This window comes from Lepisma saccharinum, unplaced genomic scaffold (genome assembly GCF_977018435.1).
Source record: "Lepisma saccharinum unplaced genomic scaffold, izLepSacc3.1 HAP1_SCAFFOLD_128, whole genome shotgun sequence".
In the NCBI taxonomy this organism is placed as follows: domain Eukaryota; kingdom Metazoa; phylum Arthropoda; class Insecta; order Zygentoma; family Lepismatidae; genus Lepisma; species Lepisma saccharinum.
Genome location: NW_028142944.1, coordinates 752,501 through 774,225, shown reverse-complemented (window position 1 = coordinate 774,225; position 21,725 = coordinate 752,501). Strand labels below are relative to the sequence as shown.

The following is a 21,725-nucleotide window of genomic DNA, read 5'->3' as shown; positions in this document are numbered from 1 at the left end:
ATGGGTACCAGCAGTTGAACCATACTCTTCCTCCTACAAAATGGAACGTACCGTGTAACGCAAATTGGGTACGTTACGACTCCCTGCTTTAGAATCACCTTAAAGCAGAAAATGGCTGAAAAGGGACAGAGAACTCACAGAAAGGCAGAGTTGAAAAGAAGGAGCGATATGAAACTTGGCGTGTTGCGACGAAGATTTTTTTTTTACTGTAGGTTGCTGGCTTTGGTTGGCTGTGTTTTAAGACCGTTTTATGCATAGAATGGCTAATCGGGACTGGACATACAGTTGAAAGTGGGATCCTAACCACTATGTGCCTCCTCCGGTTATCGAACCCGGGATACCTTGATTAGGTAATTTTCTGGCAACTGATTAAACGTATTTAATAGGGCTCAGCCGATACCACTTTGAACCGATGCCGATACTCTCACCGATACAAAGGCCTATACCGATACTTGGAAAATTAATTTTAAAACTAACAAAAGCTAGTTACTCATAACATTTCTTTAATGACACCAAATAACTCAAATTATTCTCGTGTAGAATTATAACACTAAAATATTGTGGCATGTTATTTTTTTTTTTATGTGAACTTGTCTGTAGACCCAGAGGATGCAAAGAAAGAGGTTTTAGAAATGTTGCAGAAGTGTTGCAGTTACAAAAATAAATTATGGATTTGTTTCTTCTTCAGTTTCATGTAAACACTATAATATTCAGTCTTTTCGATTAGGTTAACCTGGAGACGTGAAAATATATTCAAATACAATTACTGGAATAAAGCCTCTTTATGCTATGCTCTCCATGATTCTCTGTCATTTGGAATAAAAACAAGTCGCTGCAGTATCCTCGTAAGTTTATGTTGTGTTATCTCTAATTTTTGGAACTTTGAAAACTCTGGAGAAGAAATTGTTCTTTGGATTAAATAGAAAATTAAAAATTTACCCTTTTCCTGTATTTCTCTCAAATTTCCCACCAAGTGCATTTTTACTGCAATAACAGTCAATGTAAACAAAGCCAAGTGATTTCTGAGAAATAAGTTACATTACTGTGTTTGTTCTGGTGGCTGTACAGCTCAAAATTAGGTCCCACAACTTCAATACAGCAGCTACTTTGAGTGGTATGGCTTTATCATCACATGCACTCTATTCCTACGCGTAACATTCTTACACAGCCGCCATTCCAACAACCAATAGGATTTCTCAGATGCTACATATATTTGATTACATTGACTTCTTACAACGGATAGAGAATGAAAGCAGGGCCGTACCCAAGGGGGGGGCATGGTCTACCTGCCCCCCCTCGAGCCATTAAGATTTTTAATTTGAACGTATAAAAACCTACAAAAAATTACCTTGATGGTTTTCAAATTTTGCATGAATTTAGATTTTGTCCTTGCGCAAATTAATAGGTTGGTTCTGGACAGAGGCAGGCTCTATAAGTCTGCAGTTTGCAATATTGGGCTATTTTAGTTCTATAACCATTGATGCAAGGCTATCAGACGTTCCGATTTAGTCTGGACAGTCCATTCCTTTTAATACATGTCCCAACTTTTTCGTCTCTGCTCCCACACTACTTGCTATAAAGGAAGAAAGACTTTGTACCCCTACAGACATTGTACTGGTTATGTAGGACTTTCTGTAGAACACTGTACATTATTAAAATTGTATGAAATTTATGAGTCAAAACAGTTGTTTGACACTCTACAAATGGGAACCCCTTGATTGTTGAATGGTTTCCTCTATTACAGCGTCACTAATTAGAATAGAGGGGAATGTTCTATACTCTACATTATGGAAGAAAGGTTCCTCAATAACTGCAATACAAAACCAACCATATAAGGTGCATTTAGCTCTCCACCCGCACCACAAGGTCTGCGATTCTTTTTCGCCACCACTGAGCAGAAAGAAACTATTTTTCTTTCTCCAACATCAGAGGTTTTCTACAACCGATGTCCATTCTGCCACTCGATGGTTAAGGGTTAATTAATATTATGTAAATAGGAAAATCCACTTCACAGCAGAATCGTTGCTAGATTTTTGGGGCAAAAAATTGGCTGAAGTGCTTTTATCATGTATTACTTGTCCGAAACACTCAAGAAATTAAGTACATTATTATTTACGATATTCTGTCAATCTGAATTTGTTTTACTGCAACTTTTCTTCTCTACTTGTAAACATATATACAGTGGTGTGACCGTACAAAATACAACTTTCACAGTGTGCAGAGGACATGAAGGCCAAAAAATTCGATCCTACGAGTCTTTGATAATGGCATTTTCTATCCCACATGTATGCAACCCCATTTAATAGATTCTTGGTTGCCACACTGGCATTTATGTTTACTGTCTAATAAGTTTCTAGAAGCGAAAATACACCATAGAAATAATATTACTCCAGCAGACACTGCCAGGGTGAAGTCACTTAGCAGTTCCCTTCAGATAATTTATTTACAGGGTTTTCACTTACTGCAAAGTCCTGGACGAGTGGAAGAGTCAGGAAAACAAGGCTAGGACTGAGGTAATTGCAAACAAATGTTATTTTTCTTTTTCTTTTAAAAAAAGCTTTCAAAACCTTGAAATGCCAGAGGAATTAAATGTGTTTTGCTTTGGCAGAATTTGTAAACTGAAATAAGTTTCGTTATATCTTCCCAACTATCTTCTTATTTGGGTAATATTGCTTATAAAAAGGTTCTTTCATTTATTTTCAAAAAAATTTTCAACAAACGTGATTCGTTTGATTAACTTACAAAGTTCAATTGTGATGGGAAAATAAGAAATTGCTTTGAGCAAAAATCCTAATACCCATTATAAACAAATTTATTTCGGACTGGAATTGCAGTTTAAATTTGGATCCAAACCAGAGGTGGAAACTAGTTTCAGGGACTAGAGGTAGACCACAGAGATTCCCTAAACGCGGTCAATTGAAACAGTTGAGTTCTGGGTATTGAAAATTCGTGTGACGTCTAAAGAAAAGAAAGTGAAAATTAAAGGGTGAGGAAAGGGACAAGAATTGAGAAAGCACAAAAAAATAAAGAGGGGCAGAAAAGCTGGAAAAAACTAAAAGAAGCAATAAGGAAAAAATGCGAGAGAGATTTAGAAAAAAGCGTGCGCGCGCGAGAGAGAACGACGGAAATAAAGCAGCTGGAAACTCTTTGTAAAAGGGTTGTTATGTACATTACAGAAATAAAGAAAAAATATAATCAAAGAGAAGACTAATATCTAGAGTAAGAAAATTGTCAAGGAACTCAAATTAAGAAAAATTCTATTCCGTTAGGTAATAATCCAGCTGAACCTCCCTGTGGACACACATGAGAGAAGACCAGTAGGTGACTTATTCTGAACATATGAGGGGAAAATTACGATTGCAAAACATAAGGAATGAGAAACTAGGGGTACATGCCCCGTAATGACCAATGAAGTTTCCTTCAACTTTCTCCTTTTGTCGACAAGCTGTCTTTTCAGGAAGTACACACAGCGTTTGGGTTAGCATAATGGTTCAAATTACATTGAAATTAAGCACAGGATCGTTTTTCTCGTGAACTTTTAACCCAGTTTGACATGTTACATGACCACCTTTCCATTTAAGATGATAGACTTCAAAATTGTCATGTTGGTCAAGATATACACACACATCACTATCCTGTTGATTTGTGTTTATCTATATTAGTTTCAAAGGGCTGTTTCCACAATTTTTGACAACTCTACACACTGAAAAAAACAATGGTGTTAAAACGTCACAGGAAGTGAACCCAGCAGGTTCACAGCACATTTTATTTAACGATTCACCACAGTGGTGTAATATTTTGTTGATTGCAACTTTTAGCTGTGTTATTTTAAAACCACTGAAGTTAAATGTTAACCAAACTTTTGTGCGGCCTATCTGGTACCGCTGTGTCGCTTTAACACGATTATTTATTTTGTAGACTTATTTTCTATGAAAACTCTGATGTCTGGTCATACCAGTGAAATATCAAGGGATTTAACGCTGAGCAAATACGTATAACTCTCAAATGAAAATCATAAGATATATTTAATTTTTTATTACAATCCCTCAAAATATTTTATGTTCTAGAATACAAAGCAAGTGCTTAAAAATACACACGATCACAATAAAATATATACAATTGGGAAACATAAAATTTATACATTTTGTTATTTTATATAACTCTAAACAATTTTGATTTCACTGCAACTCTGCTAAAAATATATCTTATAGTAACTATTTAATGTTATACCTACTATAATTTATTAAAAATACAATTACATATAAATTAAAACAATTCGTAATAAGAAGCTCAGCAAGTATATATATATTGAATTTCTATGGAAGTTCAAATTTAATTATTTGTAGAACTAAAAAGCAACGAAATTCTAAAGTACGTCTGTTTCTAACTTTCAGTTTGTGTTGAATAAATTCTATGGGTAGTATCATTCTATGGGTAGTATCGATCTCTCGTATTACTTTGATTTATTTTTACCTGTAAAGAGAAGAATAAAGTTTTATTTATATTTTGAAATTTTAAACTAACTAATGGCGAAAAGGTTTGCTTTACGTTGCATTACAATTATCTATTTCTGTTAAGTCACGTACGTAAGACTGATCTACACGCAAAGTCTCTCCCTCCCCAAAAGAACGATTTGGAGGTGGTTTTTTTTTTTATTTTTTTTTTATTTTTTTTTTTTTAAAGAAAAGTAAAATATAGTCTAATTTACGGACACTTTTAGGGGGTACAGGGAGAAATTTCCGGGAGGCCATTGCTCCTAGGCCCCCTTTATCGACATCCATGGTAGTGCAGCAAATATCTTACTTGTACATCATTTTTGTCCAAAGGCAAGGGTGCAGTTAACATTGATTTGAAGTAGAATTTTCCATTACTTCGTGTAATTAGTCTATTTGTTCTTGGTAATCGTGACAACTTTTCTAGTCAATCTTACTTACAAAACGTTTAAATGTGTGCATCAAGATTACTTAATTCACAGTATACTACTAAATTCGTTGGCTGTACATAGCAACTCACGGTTCAAAGTGAACTAACAAGAAATCCGAGAAAATATTCCAGACTATGGTATTTATATGGGGAAGAAGTTAAAATTCATTAGTTATACCTTTAAATTACACACTGTTTTTTATTTACATAAACCTTGCACACTTACTTTAAAAAAATTAGGGTATTTTTGGTTTTAAGAGCCGATTTATGGAAAGTTTGGTCAAATATTTGTCTCATATCTTAAGTGATTTTTTAGATCATTAAATTCATGTCCCTAATAATTACTTTGAGGCAAAAATTGATTTGGAAATTAATCGTCGTATGAAAACCAGAGGAACGTAACTCCAAAAATGCTGTTCTCAGTTTTGTTTAAAACTCCTCTGAAGAGAACTATTTGGAATCAGATAGACTTATCTCCACTAATCATTAGCAGTTATATGAAATCCCGTATCTCCAATTGACTTTTTTAGTCTGGCATATTCTTAACAGATATTTACTCTCCTGTAAATTGGGAGTTACGTTCCGCTGGTTCTCACACGACGTAATGATAGAAGTCATCCTTGTTCAAAATAGTTTAATATATAAATGTTACGTTGACTGTTTATGAACACTTACTTTAATAATAATAATAATAATAATAATAATCATACTTACAAATCTTCTTGCCAAAATCTGTTTGTAAATATCCGAATGTAACTCTTGCTTTCTCAGATTTTTTCTGGTATGTGCGAGTTTTAACATCTGGGATGTTCTCTTTATCATCTGCAGACATTGACAAGTCGAAACACACTTCAGTGGTAGTTTCTTTCACTTTCCTCTTAATCGAAGAAACTCTTAGAGCTCCTGAAAGAGAGTGATCCTTTAGACAATATTCTAAGATATCAGATATAAAGATTAACTGTTAGTATGTTCAAGGTCTAAGTGGTGGTGACAATGACAATTATTGCTAATCTTAAGGCCACACATGGGCGTTGCTCTACACAGCGAAATAGTCTACTTAACCTTTGTCCAATCCAAAACCCACTACATGAGAAATTTTCTGAATTATTTCCAGTAGACCAAGAATCACTCTCCCCACCTAGTGGTTGCATGACCTTGTAGTTTGTGGCGGGGCTTGCATGATCTAATGATTTATCAGGCTAAACCGGTGGTAGCATTGCTACTTGTAGGATCACCCATGCCGGGAAGGCTGGCAAGGAAGAGCCAGACTAAGAAGCAACCTAACGGCTCCAAAAGGCGGAAGATGAATGATCATCTCAACGGCGGAGGCGGAGGAAAACCAAGAGGAGTAATAACTTTTTAAAAACCTTGGTCCATCTGGCTCCGGATGGTAGCACCTTGTAAGGGCCCCTTGCCAGGGTTACGGCGAAGACCAACTGCTGATGCGGCAGAGAAGGAGTCCTTTGGTACAGCGCAGAAGGCGAAAGAGGCAACCCTCCCTTCTGGGGTTGAATAAAAAGGGAACCACTGCCTTGTGGTGAAGAGGGATCTTCGAAGGCTAAGGGAGACAACCCGACAGAAAACAGCATGCTTGGATGCTCCAGGTGGCAGCCCCACCACCAAGCTCTGGTGCTGTAGGGCAATAACCTGCACACCTTAAATTGCTATATTAAAGAAACTAAAGTGAAACTAAACCGGACGGATGCTTTGACGACAACCTTTGATATTAAAAGGAAAACGAATATAGGATGTTGGAATATCAGAACTCCGAAAGAAAGTTCAAAACTAAAACAAGTTGAAAGAAATTTAAAAATACAAACTAGAAATTCTTGGGTTGAGTGAGGTGAGATGGATCGACTTTGGTGAAATAACACAAGATGGAAATACAATTTTGTACTCAGGACAAATAGGATATAATGGAGAACACAGAAATGGCGTAGGGATACTCCTAAACAGACTGGCAAAGAAGAGTCCAATAGAATGGAAACCTATCTCCGACAGAATTATTACAGCTAGGTTTAAAACCCGCTTTAGAAACATAACTATAATACAATGTTATGATCCAGCAGACACGACAGAAATTGAGAGGAAAGATTAATTTTATGAACAACTAAATGATGCAATAAAAAATGTGGAGAGATATTTTGATCCTCATGGGTGACATGAATGCCAAGGTAGGCTCGCCAAATGAAGGATTGGAACATATAATGGGGAAACATGGTTTGGGAGACATAAATGATAATGGAGAAAGATTGGTAAAGCTATGTGCATCTCACGAATTGGTCATTGGAGGAATAATCTTCCCTCATAAAAACTGTCAAAAGTAACTTGGGTTTCACCAGATAGCATTACAGAAAACCAAATAGACCATATAACAATAAGCAGGAAGTTTAGGAGATCGCTAATGGATGTAAGAAATAAAAGAGGAGCAGATGTAGCCAGTGACCATCATCTAGTAGCCAAATTTAAGCTAAAATAATGTCAACATCCAAGAAGTTTGAAGGAAGAAAAAATAAAATTAATGTTCAAAGATTGACAGAAAAACAAAAGGAATTTAAATTATAAATAAATAAGAGATTCCAAGCTCTCTCTGAAAGTACACAGCATGAACCAGATAGTGAAACAAATTGGGATAATGTGAAGATAATCTACTTAGAAACTGGAGATAAGGTACTTGGAGTTAGAAATTAACTACAAAAAGACTGGATGTCTGAAGACACTTGGGAAGTAATAAATAGGAAACAAACAAAACAAAAAATAAAAGCAGAACAAGATTACAGAAAGCAGCAGCCCAAACAGAGTACTCTGAAATAGATAAAAAGGTGAAGAAATGTGTGAGGCGAGATAAGAGAAAATGGGTAGAGGACTTAGCACAAAAAGCAAATTAAGAATGGCAAGGCTCATGGAATGGACAACATCAATCCGGAACTAATTAAAGCTAATGTGGAAACTTCCATTGACCTATTACAACCGATGTTAGAGAAATATGGAATGAAGAAAATGTTCCATTAGAATGGAGAGAAGGTTTAATAGTAAAGCTGCCAAAAAAGGGAGATACGACTAACTAAAAACTGGAGGGGAATTACTTTGCTAAGTATACCAAGCAAGATACTATCGAGAATAATCTTAGAGTGAAGGATGTTGTATAATCAAGGTTGAGGAAAGAACAAGCTGGTTTCCGCAGACAACGTAGTTGTGTCGATTTCATAAATACTCTAAGAATAATTCTGTAACAGAACAATGAATGGCAAGCCACCTTATATCCTACATTCATCGATTTTGAAAAGGCTTTTGACTCACTAAATAGAAGAGTCATGTGGCAGACACTAGCAGAGTATGGTATTCCAACGAAGATATTAAACCTAATGAAAGATATGTACGAAGGTTTCAGGTGCAAATAAAGGACAGCTTACATAATACATAGATGTTACAAATGGAGTGAGACAGAGCTGCATTCTATCTCCGACAATATTTCTGCTAGTACTAGATGCAGTTATGAAAAAAAACTGATTTTCAGGAAAAAAGGAATACAATGGGGACTTAAGATAAACTATAAGATCTAGATTTTGCGGATGACATCTGCTTATTATCTGAAAGACTTAGCGACATGAAGGAGAAACTAAAAAGACTACAGGAGGAAGCAAAGATAGCAGGACTCACTATTAATGTGAACAAGACAAAGGAATGAGAGTCAATGCAAGAGGAAAAGAAAAATTTAATGTTTGTCATGAGCTGGTTGAACAAGTAGTCATATTTACATATTTAGGAAGTGTCATAACAAAAGGTTCAGATTAAGACATACGAAATAGAATCAAGAAAGCCAATGTGTCATTTATACAACTGTATCCCATTTGGAAAACCTGCAATGTTTCTAGAAAGACAAAAATAAGGATTTTCAATACAAATGTAAAATCAGTTTTACTGTTGCGAAATATGGAAAACAACGCAAGCTAACACGAAATGGATACAAACCTTTATTAATCGCGGTATCAGGCGTATCCTCAATATAAAATGGCCAGAAATAATATCAAATGAATTATGGAGAGAAACTAAACAACAGCCAATTGCAACCCAAATAAAAAGAAAATGGGAGTCTGTTAGGACACACCTTACGAAAACCAACTGGAGTAATAGAGAAAGCAGCCTTAGACTGGAACCCCAAGGAGCCCGGAAAATAGGACGTCCGAAGAAGACCTGGAAGAGAACAGTAGAAGCAGCAGCCGAGAAATATAAAACATTGAGAGGTGTCAAGGAGTTGGCACGTCACAGAGCCAAATGGAGGAGTTTCACTGAAGCCCTATGCTCCTGATTGAGCAAAAGGAATTAAGTAAGTCAAGAATCACTCTTGAGAGAAAAAGCCAAAGAAAAGAGAAAGACCAATAGAGAAAATAACAGAATAAAGAGAAAAGGAAAGAAATAGGTGGTCCAATTGAATTACAGACTGGCACATTTAAATGAAACATTACTATAAGAGATTTTTTTCTATTTTATAAATTCAATGTTATCGAAACTTGAAAGATGGCACATTAATCAACGATATTTCCTTGAAACTAAATGTTTTTTTTAAAATTCATTCACTACTCACTTCCAACTATGAAGGATACAAGAATTATATTTTCACGTATTTCCAATATGAAAAACTCACCTATTGGTTTTCCACTCTTTTCAGGGGTAATGCTTTTAATCACATCCTGTATTAAGCCGAATTCAGGTGCTAGAAAATTAGTTCTCTCTCCTACAGCACTGTCACTGCAATCTGAAATAAGGGTAAATATGCAGATAGAGATTACCATTTTATTAATATGCAGAAATTTTCACTCATCACTTTGCAATACTACAACTCGCAAAAGTTGGTGCAAACTTTAGATTAGTATTTACAGGCCCGTAGCCAGGGATTCTTTGTGTGTGTGTGTGGGGGAGGGGGGAGCAACGTCAATCCTTGAGAGGGCAAATTTTTAATATATTGTGTTGCATAGGCAGATATAACTGGTACACAGAAGCACGAGTCTCCCCCTCCCCGCACACACAAAGAAACAAGTAACCGAAAAGTGATGATATAGTGAAACTCCAACGAACGACAAAAAATCTAGTAACATCAAATAATAAAATTTAACAAATAGGCTAATCGGGACTATCTACTCGAAATGTGCCGCTACTGAAAATTAATCCGAGGCATCTACATTGCAGGTCGATAATGTGAATAGACTTAATACGTACCAACAGTTTTGACCCTCCCTCTAGAACTGTTTAAGGGAGTCCTTTATAAATCGTCCTTCATATTGTTTCCCTCCAGTTTCCAGTACGCAATATATTTACGCCTAAAGGAATCAATAACACCAATGTGTTGTGTTATGCAAGAATAATATATTAAATTAAATAATAATGATTACATATTATCTACATGATGAATACTGTAAAAATGTGTAATACCTTTCTTGTACATTAAAACTTTGGTTTCTGTCTACCACGGATCCTATTTGCTTCAAAGGGGAGACCCTTATACTCGCTACAGACAATGTTGGCTTACTGGTTACGTTAACCATTTTGCAAAATATTGTGCGAATTTATTATTTTATTGTTTAAACACATTTCTTTCACACCCAACAAACAAATAGGAACCCCTTGATTGGTCAATAACTTCTTGGATTACGGTGTCGTCATTTAATATGTTGCATAGAGGGAAATTTGGTATACTCTTTACATTAAAAAAATGCGTTCCTTAATGACTGTGGCACGAAACCAACTATAGGAGGGGTCTCCTTCACCTTAATCCATCCTCTCAGCATGAGGTCTCTGGGGCACTTATCGCCATTACTGAGCAGAAGCGTAGAAACACCAAGTATCAGTTTTTTTATGCTGATACTGATTTCTGCTAGTCAGAGAATGTCCTAAGATTAAATAAAAATAGGGGAATCAACTTCACAGCAGAAGAGTTGATTGAATGTTTTGTCAAATAATAAAGTTGTAAAAAAAAAAAAAAAGGTAAAGATGAAGTTCCCCGTGCCATGCATATAGCACCATGCCATGAAGACACATTTAGGGGATGTGGTGGTAGATACCCACACATTCTAGATCTCTGCCAGATGTGATCAGCACCACGCTCCGGCTGCCTTTACCCCCAGGCACCCAATGATTTGAGGCTGGTTGAACCATCACCCCCTGGAACTAGTTTCAGGGGGTGAAGGTTGAGCCCCGGAGACGCTTTATGCGGGATAAGGCAGGAAGAATTTCGACCTAAGATCACTCACCTGAGGAATCGAACTCTGGTCTCCCTCATGACAGACGCTGTACTGACTAGACCACCACGGCGCTTAAAAATTAGGTTGTGGCAGAGCTATATTAACAGCCGTCTGTTCAACACTGATATATATAAATAAGAAAATATGTAGAATATAATTTGAGAGATTTTCAATCATATTTACTTTACTGTAACTTTCTACTTGTCATTTTCTTGAACCTAGTATATACACAGGGTGCCGGTCTATAACACTGACAATTTTCACAGTCTCTAGAGGACATCAAGGCGAACATTTTTTCTTAGTACCTATATTCTGGTCCAATTCTTGTTTCGATGATACAAGCCATAAAAAATGGCATCATCTATCCTTAATGTGTGCAATCCCAATTAGCTTAATCGTTGCAAATGGCAACATGCAAATATTTTTACTTCCGTTTAAATAAAAGAAATAGCATGATATTGAAAATTTATGATTCTAACAGTAAGTCAACACTCACCCTTTCCTTTAAAAAATGCATTTATCATAACACACACCTATGTTGCTTATCGTGTTTGCATAAGATAAATAATTCATTAAGATTTGAAATTTATACAAAGGGTACTAGGAAAGTTTAATATCGCGCAAGCGGAGATCGCACGTCGTGACAAGTTGAAGCGTGTTGAGGAAAATTGAACACCTCGCTACGTCAACAGCATCTTAATAAATTATGAAACCAGGCTTTACTATTATGACATGCCTACGAAAGCCCAGAAAAAAGTCTGGGCGTCCGAAGATTAAAACACGCCCGTTTCTCCGCCAAAATCCCAATCGTCGTCTTTACTGTTTGGCAGTTGTGGAGCAAGTGGTGGTGGAAACACAGAAGACAGTCATCGCCAAGTGATACACTGAGGAGTGCCTGCCCAGAGTAGTTCTAGCTCTCAAAAACGTTCTTCCATGCTTAAGGGTAGACGCTTAATTAGTTTTTCCATCATGACAATGCTTCTGTCCACCTCTACAAAGTTTGCATCAAGCATTTGGCACATACTGGGCTGAAAGTGCTGGAGCACCCTTCCTACAGTCCAGACCTCTGTCCATGCGACTTTGCACTGTTCCCTCATGTCAAGAGCAGGCTAAAATGAATAGGTTTTCCAACGAATAGGTGTGAGATGACGAGTGTGCCCGGCTCCCTGAGGAAATATGGAAGAGTATGTTCGATGGATGAAGAAGCGTATCGTGTGCCGTGGAAAGTATTTTTAAAGACAGTGAAAATGAAAGGTGTATTGCAAAACTTTCCTAGTACCTTTTCTATTTACACTCCAAAAGATGCCTAGTGAAACTCTTATCACACTACAATTTTTATTGCTTTCTAGCAGATATAATAAATGTGAAACACTATCACATTTTCGTCATGTTTGATAATTGACCCAGTAATCTGTCCTACTCTTTCATTAGCAGACCTCCATGGTGGGGTGGTTACACAACGCACTGCGACGACAGAGGTCGCTGTGTAAACCCCAGCCTGGGCATGGGTGTTTGTTAGTGTCCCTAAATCGATTTCATATCATCACTCGTTCTCATTGTTGCGATTAACTAGAAGTGACAGAAAAGCGACGTTAAGTAACAAAAAATCAAATATCCACTCTCTTCTCTCCCCCTACCACAGCATCACTATTACCATAAGAAAGAAAAAATTGAGCATTTCAAACTTAATACAAATCCAAGAAAACTCATCCAAGCACATCACACACCTTTAATAAAAGACCATTCAGAATTTCACAACTGTTCTAGATATTGAAAATCTGGAAAGGGAGATTTTTTCCCAATTTTTGTATGACAGTACGGAATCCAACATACCTTCCTTAATAAATCACCAATCAATAAGTGTGTCTTGTGTTGCTAGAGCAATGTAGGATATAAGAATAGCTAGTGAGAATTCCGGATAAGAATGTGTTGTATATTTTCACAGGTTGGCAAAGCAAGTCTCTGGGGGGGGGGGGGGCAGTTCCCCTCCCTGCCCCCTCCTCTAGCTATGGGCCTGAGTATTTGGAAATGTCCTCTTTAGAAATAATCTAATTACAGCCAAAATTTGCTCAAACTAATTCAAATACATTTACTCTTTTCGAACCATTATATTCCATTTAAGAAGTTAACTTTTATAGCTGAAGGGTAAGGGGAAGGAACAAGGAATGTCGCAAAACCAGTTTTTGGAGAAACCGACATTTTAATACTAATCTTTCCTATATTCTTTCACAGTACCTCAAATATTAGATTTCTCTTACACGCACATTTCTCATTTCATTCCAGTGGTTTTTGTACAGTTGTTTCGTACAAGTTCCAACCAACATAATGAGCTGTAAACTTCAAAATAGAAAACAAATGGACATTTTTCTTGTTTTTCCCCCCTTACCCTCCACTTATTCTAGATACGACTACTTCAATTAGAACTCTTTGCCTGGGAATTTTTAAGTCGACTGGGGCTGGTTTTTAAAACAGAACCCGAAGTACTATGCGCCTCTACTGTTATCGAACCTGGGACCTATTGATTACAAGAGCGAAGCAGTTACCACCACGCCACTGACGACAGGAGCGGCTTAAGAGCCGGTCGTCCCCATTGAGTAGCGGCAAAACTTATTTGATTACATAAGCGTGGCAATTAGTGTTAAAACAAGCTGGATTTGTGCAGCAGACAGGAATTAATTGAAGTTACCGAGTAGCACTGCATAACGTATGTATATTGCAAAAGCATGTAGCAATTTAGAAATATTTTTGACGAGCTACTAATATCTATTACCGGTATTATCCTGCATGATCTTCCAATTAAACTTTAGTTGTATCTTTATTCCATTACAAATGTACCTTTGTGTCGATATTTTGGATATTAAATCACAGATTTATTATCTTATACCTTAACTTGCAAATTCAAATCGCAATGGAACACAAACATGTGTACTCGATTCCTATTATTGAGATTGGTACTTTCATGTATGCAGATATTTATTCTTAATCCTGAAATAGTGTAAACTGAGGGGAATTAAGAAAAAAAAAATTGTCCAATAATAGAGAGGATACGTTACCATAAGGATATTCCGCATTTGAAGTCTTCGTAGAAGGGTGTTTCTTTTTCTGAAGCTTCTTTACTGGATTACTTTTCTCGTGTTGAGTGCCAGTGATTCCATTCTCGAGATCTACCAAAGAGAAAAAAACAATTTTATGAACGTCTGTGTTACGCCTAATCCCATCTGAAACCCAAAGCAGTTACAGCTCTGGAAATTAATTCAGTCATTACTCTGAGTAATTCAAGTATTTTTACAGTTAACTTATTCTACCTAAGACAACTAAGGACGTGTTTTGTTGTACAGTGACTGCAAGAGCGTTGCTTTTCATTCTGATAATCTAAAATTTATTTTCATTTGAGTAATGTAGCAAAGCTCTTGTATTTATATTTGAAAAAGTCAGCAAAATAATTTCACGTATCAAACATGCATTTAGATTAAAATTGTTTTCAGTAAATTTACTTTGTACATTCCTGTTGAAACTGGCAAAAGTAACCAAATTTAACTCATTTTAATAACTGCGTCAATGGCGCCATCTTTTGAAAAGCATTGAGTAGGTTCAACTCAGGGTTCTTGCATGAATTCATATACACAACACATATCCGTACCCACGGTAACGCTTCAAGATTTTTTTGTGTACAAATAAATGTATCACTTCAATGTGAAGACACGTGAAGCGACGGAAGTACAGTGTTGCAATACGCATATATTAAACACCAGAACACAATGTTTAGATTAGGCTGTGGAAAAGCTAACGTGGAAGTCACTCGAGTCATCAAACAGTTGGACGGCAACTGTAAGTTACAAGACTATGCACAAGTAACAGCCTTTTGCGATTATAATTATACTTACTCAAATAAACTTACAAGACATGTTTTTCTAACTCCTTGAATACTCAAATAAATTTATCTCCCCAAAATATAGGATCAGTCTTTTGACCTCGCCAGCCTTGTTAGCATCGCAGATTCAGGACTGTATTATATCGAAGGCCCTGGCACATTGCTTATAAAGAAGAAAGCATCTTACATTAGGAATTGCTTATTTGTGTACTCGATTTCGCATGTTCAGTTTCTTGCATGGTTTCCTGTATGTATATGCTGTGCTACGCAATGCAGACCTGGTTAGTAAGACAAGATTTTAGATTCTCCCCCTTCCACCCACACCTGCGACCTGTTTATCACTTGGAACATTATGCAAATTAGGACACGGAAGAGACAAACTCGAAATGCAACACGCGAGGACACAGAAGAGAGAAGGTGCACGCGACACTACTACTTTGCTCAGTTCGCATGATACAGATATAATTGCATGAACAGTTTATTAGTCACTCGAAAAAAGAAAACTTAACAAAAGACATTGTTATGTAAATCACGTTGTAAAATTTGTGCAAGTTATTGAGACTCGGGAGAGGAATGTTGTGCATATGAGAAGGAAGATCACATGCACTGACCTCGAACTATATACGCTCGACTTCCCAGCCTGGATAAAACGAAGACTAGAGAAATTGTTCTCAACCTTCTTGAAACCATATCCCGGAATTTTTCCATTTCTTTCTTATTTTCGTAAATACCTTTCAAGTATTTGAGATTTTATGAATTTTGTAAAAATATGGATAACAACGTCTCTTTGTAATTAAGTGATCCCGGGTTAGTTACGCGGTGGAGGCACAGTCACATTTTAAACTGTAGGCACAGTCCTGATTAGTCTGTATAAAATGGACATAAAAAATAAAACTGAACTCAAATATGGTATTGGGATTGTGTTATTTGTCAACAAATTTCAGCAGAACATTTCTCAGCTCAGTATAGTTGATGCGAGGATCCGGCGGTTGAGAAACAATGCACTAGAGTACTTTACCACTTTGATCTATTTTGGACTAAAGTGCCTCCATATGCTGGATTTTTAAAATAATGGCAGTCACGCCCTAAATGGCCAAAACACTGCCTCTTCACACGATGTTAAGACAAATCACAGCCGATAACTGCATCAAGAAACTTGATAAAGCGAAAATAACGTTGTTAAGTCTTAAAACATTACTTCATTATATCAAGAAATTAGCTTCAAACATGTAAGGCCTCCGGTTGGGCTCTGAAAATAGCTCGTTGGGGTGAAGTATTCACCAGGGTTTCGGAGCGGAGTGCGGAGCGTACTAAAGGAGCGCTCCGGAGCGACTTCGAAGCGTCATTTCTACTCCGCTCCTCGCTCCGGAGCGGAGCGTGGTAGGACAGCACTCCGATCCGGAGCGGAGTGGTTCGACTTCTTGAGAGACACGCTCCGCTCCGGAGCGGAGTGGTTCGACTTTTTGAATCGCACGCTCCGATCCGGAGCGGAGCGTGATACAACAGCACTCCGCTCCGGAGCGGAGTGGTTCAGCTTTTTGTGAGACACGCTCCGCTCCGGAGCGGAGTGGTTCGACTTTTTGAGTCGCACGCTCCGATCCGGAGCGGAGCGTGATACAACAGCACTCCGCTCCGGAGCGGAGTGGTTCAGCTTTTTGAGACGTACGCTCCGATCCGGAGCGGAGCGTGATACAGCAGTACTCCGCTCCGGAGCGGAGTGGTTCAGATTTTTTAGACGCACGCTCCGATCCGGAGCGGAGCGTGAGGCAACAGCACTCCGCTCCGGAGCGTGGTGCTTTTGACAGCACGCTCCGATCCGTTTAGGAGGTTTTTTTTTTTTACACGAATGCTGTAATACAACTATGAATAATGGGAACGTGCACATTAAAGCCGACTTCCGTGACGGAGTGGTTATAGTAGAACCACATGGAAAAGAGCCTGCAGTCCTGCTTCCACGTACTCTAGTTGTTTGTCTGTATGATCGCCCCCGCTTGGAGGGAAGGGACAGAGTGGATCATGCTTCCTTATGGCCCTAGTCGAACGGGTGAAGGAGGAGGTGCGCGGGGACTTTTGACCGAAGCTTTTTTGTTTGTGGTCGCTCTACATCACAGCACCCTATGACGTCAGGGATCCGTGGGGTATTTCAAATTTTGTATTGTGACTCTTAGATATAAAAGTTTGAATGTTGTGTTGAATGGGTTACGAATAATTTCGAGCAATCATTTTTTTCTGCTTTACGGATTTTTCCGACCCACCTCCCCCATACAACAGACAGCTTCGTTTTGTGCCGTATTCCGTGTTCCTTGCAGGTGACTCAGTGCAATCGGCTAGCTCATTGGTCTTGTGCCCGTTTGAAGAGGGGAGGAGGGTGAAACTGGTACATAGGTTGTTTGTGTGTGCTTTCGGGGTTGAGAACTTCGTTCGCTGCGCTTTACGTTGCGTTCGACTTATCCGTACATGGTAGAGACATCGCCTTTGCCAGACAGATCAAGTGTTGCCAGTTGTATTAGAATTATGCTACACCAATTCTGGCTAGATTGTTCTCTTTTAAAAGTATTACTTGCGCGTCTTATTCTTCTCTTCACTGTCATAAAAAGAAGCCTTTAAAGGCTGTGTTCTCTTGTATCATTACATGCATATTATGTGTACTTGTCAACGGTGATGTATGGACATTTAATGAAATTGTTAACGCCGCTGATACATGGACGTCTTCAGTATTTTTTCCAGGAAGGGACAAGCAAGATATTTGTCCAAGGGAGGGGGGCAGAATGAGACAGAATTTCCCCAAAATAGTATTACTCCCATTAAAAATATTCTACAGTTTGAAGTTATCATGTTCCTGCAACTCCCTTGCAATAATTAACATATATTGCTGTGACTGAAATGAAATTATATGCGTGAAATATGTACTTCTTGATTACCTTTAATTTCCGGGTGGCGTGGCCCCCTCCATTTCCGGACGTCCATGCGAATGGAGAAATCATTCCAACCAGTATCGTTTAATAGAATAATAAGGTGACTAGATTTGTTAAATCAATATAAAAGAACAAAAAAGAACGAAAAAAATCCGTAATTGTTAATTCTATGCATCATAAGCCAAGAGAATCATGGAAGATCTATACTATAATAATGAATTGAAGGAAACCATGCCGAGTTTTTATTTATAGTCTACATATTCAAGTAGGAATGGAATGGTGCACAAAAAGAATTACAAATATGTATGTAAAAGAAAACCAAGTATTTCGATAAAGTTATTTCTATAATTGTAATCAACAATGACAAATTGTCAACTAAGTGTAAGTTTCAATTTGTCTTTTCCCGACTATTACCTTTGCCTTGCCTTTAATCGTATATTTCTCATGATCCGTAATTTTAAACAAATCCTAGATAAGTCGGTAAAAAAATAGGACCCCGAAACTATGGAAAAGAATTATACTGTGATAGAGAAACAAACACAAAGGAAACACCAATGACATTAACGCGGGTCAAACCAACACCATTTGTCGTTGAGAGCTGAACTCAAATCCACGAACTCGCTGAAATATTCCCATGAAATTCATTATTCGTCTGATATTGAATACCCAATGATGCTTTCTGTTATGTAATAGACATTTATGAAGTTAATACATTATTAGAACTTTGCCAGATTTCAGAAAACACACACACACACACACATACGTAAAAGATATCCATAAGAGGTTGTTCATTTGGAAATGAATTTCCGAGTTGTATTTTTATGATTTTGTGAATAGATTTAAAGGAAAGTGACATCTCTTATTGTTAAACAGAATTACAAATGTATATTTGCTTAAGGATTAATTTATCACAATATACATTGCAATTATACATTCAACATACGTTGAAACAATGCCTTTTGTTATGGACTTTTGGTGGATTTAAGACTCAACAATACGATATCGAGAATAGACCTACAGTTTAAATCCTACCTAAAGTGGGATTCGAGCCACTATGTCCCTCCACCGGGTATCGATCCCAGTGCCCCTTCATTACAAGGAGACGTTGTTACCACTATGTTATCGGGGTACAGGGCGCTACTTTTTTTTCAGTACACATTTATCAATTCTCTCATTATCATCGTCGCGATTAGCTAAAATTCAAAGCTAAGTTACAAAAATCAAATCAAATGCCATCAGTGAGGAAGGCACGGATTGCTCGCAGCCCTGTTTTTCAAAATGAAACCATAAAATTCAGGACATGACCCTATCCAAGTAGATAATATTACATTTTGTGTTTATCACGGTTATTAAGGTTTATACATCTTGTTTCGACTTATCTGCTGACTACACATTGTTCATTACTGAAAACTTGCTTTCAGTTTGCTGTGTACAACGTACTCAATACAAAAAATATTAATTTTATACGTATACGTTTTCTGGCTTTCTAGACTCAAGTTAAATATAGCAACATTCCATTCGTCGTCTTATCCAAAAAAAAATTCAATTTTCTTATAACCACCATGCCTATTTCCAGGTTACTGCTTACAAACTTGAAATGTTATATATGGCAACCAGACATTTTGTAATTTTTGCAGTAGTATACGTATGTAACCATTAAATACCTATTTCAACTTCCTGCCTTTAAAATTGGGAAAAATAATCGATATGACAACCCTGTATTTCATACTATTTAAATTCCCCTGTTCGGCTGTATACAAACAGCATTCCGATTTTCGACTTTATACCTTCATAAAAGTAAATCAAATGTGGCAACTTACATTTTTGGTTAAGCCGGTTTTCAACTTTCTAGTGTCAGAATTTTTAAAAAGATATGAAAACTCTGTATTTCAAATTAAAACGTTTCCTTATTGGCCGACGGTAACATTAATAAGCATGATTCCGATTTTCAACTTCATACATTCAAAAATCGAAAAGTTAAAATTAGCAACCTGAATTTCCAATTACTTTAAACTTTTTCCTTTCGCTACATTCAAAGTATCATACATAATCAGCGTAAAAGAAAGTTAGATATGACAATCATGAACCAGCGAGTATTTTGCATGAACACCCGTCTGCCTTTATCTTCCTCCGTACAAGTTGCTTCGCCTTTCCTCTGGCCTTTTAGAAGGTCGAATGGATTCTCTGCAGTAATTTCGCCAGTGTTACTCGAACCAATATTCCGGAATAACTCACTTCTCCCGCGGCGTGGACTGTAATGTTGGGCCGATATACCGAAGTGCTTAGCCCGAACCAGAAGTTGAACCGAAATGAGTTTCAGTCGCGATCCCTGGTGGCAGGAAATGAGAGAGTGGTTCCATTCTCTCAACTTATAAAACCACAGGTGGCACTCCTGCTATTGAAATATATTGTCCCCAGAAGTAGTAGTAGAGTAGTAAAAGTGATAATGAAAATGTAATAATAATAATAATAATAATAATAATAATAATAATAATAATAATAATAATAATATCGCTCTCTTCACGAAAACAGTCCAGTGAAGATCGAAGCTTCCCCTTGCCTCCTCCACACCCCTGGCACTCCAGGTTTGTCACACTTCTTCTACGCTTCACAGTTGACACATTGCGCCTTGTACAGTCACGGACAGTACGTATGCGGTTGATTGTGCCTTCCCTGGTGTATTGTGTAAGGATTATTCCTTGCTTATTGGCAACACTGTAGGTGAGTGACGTAATCTTTTCTGGACTGTTTCCGTGGCGTTAGCTTTAGTAATAATCAGTTTTATAACAACAATAACGGGTTATTTTCAAATGCTGTACAAATTCCACAAACAAATTTACTAATGTACTCGGAACCTTTGATCGTTAGTTTTCTGTATACACTCGTATTATCCAACCTCGGAGCGCTCCGGAGTCGCTCCGGAGCGGAGTGGGCAAGTTCTTAGAATATCGCTCCTCGCTCCGGAGCGGAGCGTCACAAGGTATCGCTCCGCTCCGGAGCGGAGTGAACCTTTTCCTAAAATTTCGCTCCTCGCTCCGGAGCGGAGCGAGAAACTTTCCAACTTCCTCTGCTCCGATCCGGAGCGGAGCGTGTCAAGGTAGCGCTCCGCTCCGGAGCGGAGTGAACCATTTTCTAAAATTTCGCTCCTCGCTCCGGAGCGGAGCGAGAAATTTTCCGATTCCCGCTGCTCCGCTCCGGAGCGGAGCGGGATAAGACATCGCTCCGCTCCGGAGCGGAGCGAACCATTTCTTAGAATCCGGAGCGTTGGCAACAGTCTGAGCGTTGATCCGCTCCGCTCCGAAACCCTGGTATTCACTGCGAATATGCAAACAATCTGAGGCGACACGATGCACGGTATTGAGAAAATGGCAGTCCGAGTGACATGAGACACTTGCAGCTTGTCTCGCTTTGGTTCGAAAGGTTCAATTAATTCCTCAGTGTTTGTTCTCTTGCAAGCGACACGTGTCACGTGCAGCTCTTCGCAAGTTGCGTCTCTCTTCGGTGTGGATTCTCCCTAAGACCTTGAATGCTCACGATCAACACAACGAACAGGAGGGGATGTTTAGATTCGCTGATATTCACTTAAGAAGCATAGACTCCCCTTCCATAGCTGAAGGCATTACGTAGTCGACTTTTCGATTTTCATTTTGCTACAGAAGTTCCCGGGTTCGATTCAGGGTCTGTGCATTTTTTTTTTTTTTTTGTGAATGTTTGTTCGTCAATTTCATCTTATTATCCATCCTGATCATCATGTTAGCCAGAAGATAGAAAAAGTGA

The 21,725-nt window shown here is 37.9% G+C and overlaps 1 protein-coding gene across 1 annotated transcript in view; it reads right to left on the bottom strand.

The window, feature by feature from the left end:
* Window positions 1-4,374: 4,374 nt before the first annotated feature.
* Window positions 4,375-21,725, bottom strand: part of LOC145982341 (uncharacterized) — a 58,010-nt gene continuing 40,659 nt past the window's right edge. The window contains exons 3-6 of the mRNA XM_083115902.1: window positions 14,216-14,326; window positions 9,569-9,679; window positions 5,638-5,826; window positions 4,375-4,473 (exon numbers count right to left, since the gene is read on the bottom strand). Coding sequence (XP_082972028.1) covers window positions 4,454-4,473; window positions 5,638-5,826; window positions 9,569-9,679; window positions 14,216-14,326 — 431 coding nt within the window. The 3' untranslated portion in view covers window positions 4,375-4,453. The remainder of the gene's footprint in view (window positions 4,474-5,637; window positions 5,827-9,568; window positions 9,680-14,215; window positions 14,327-21,725) is intronic.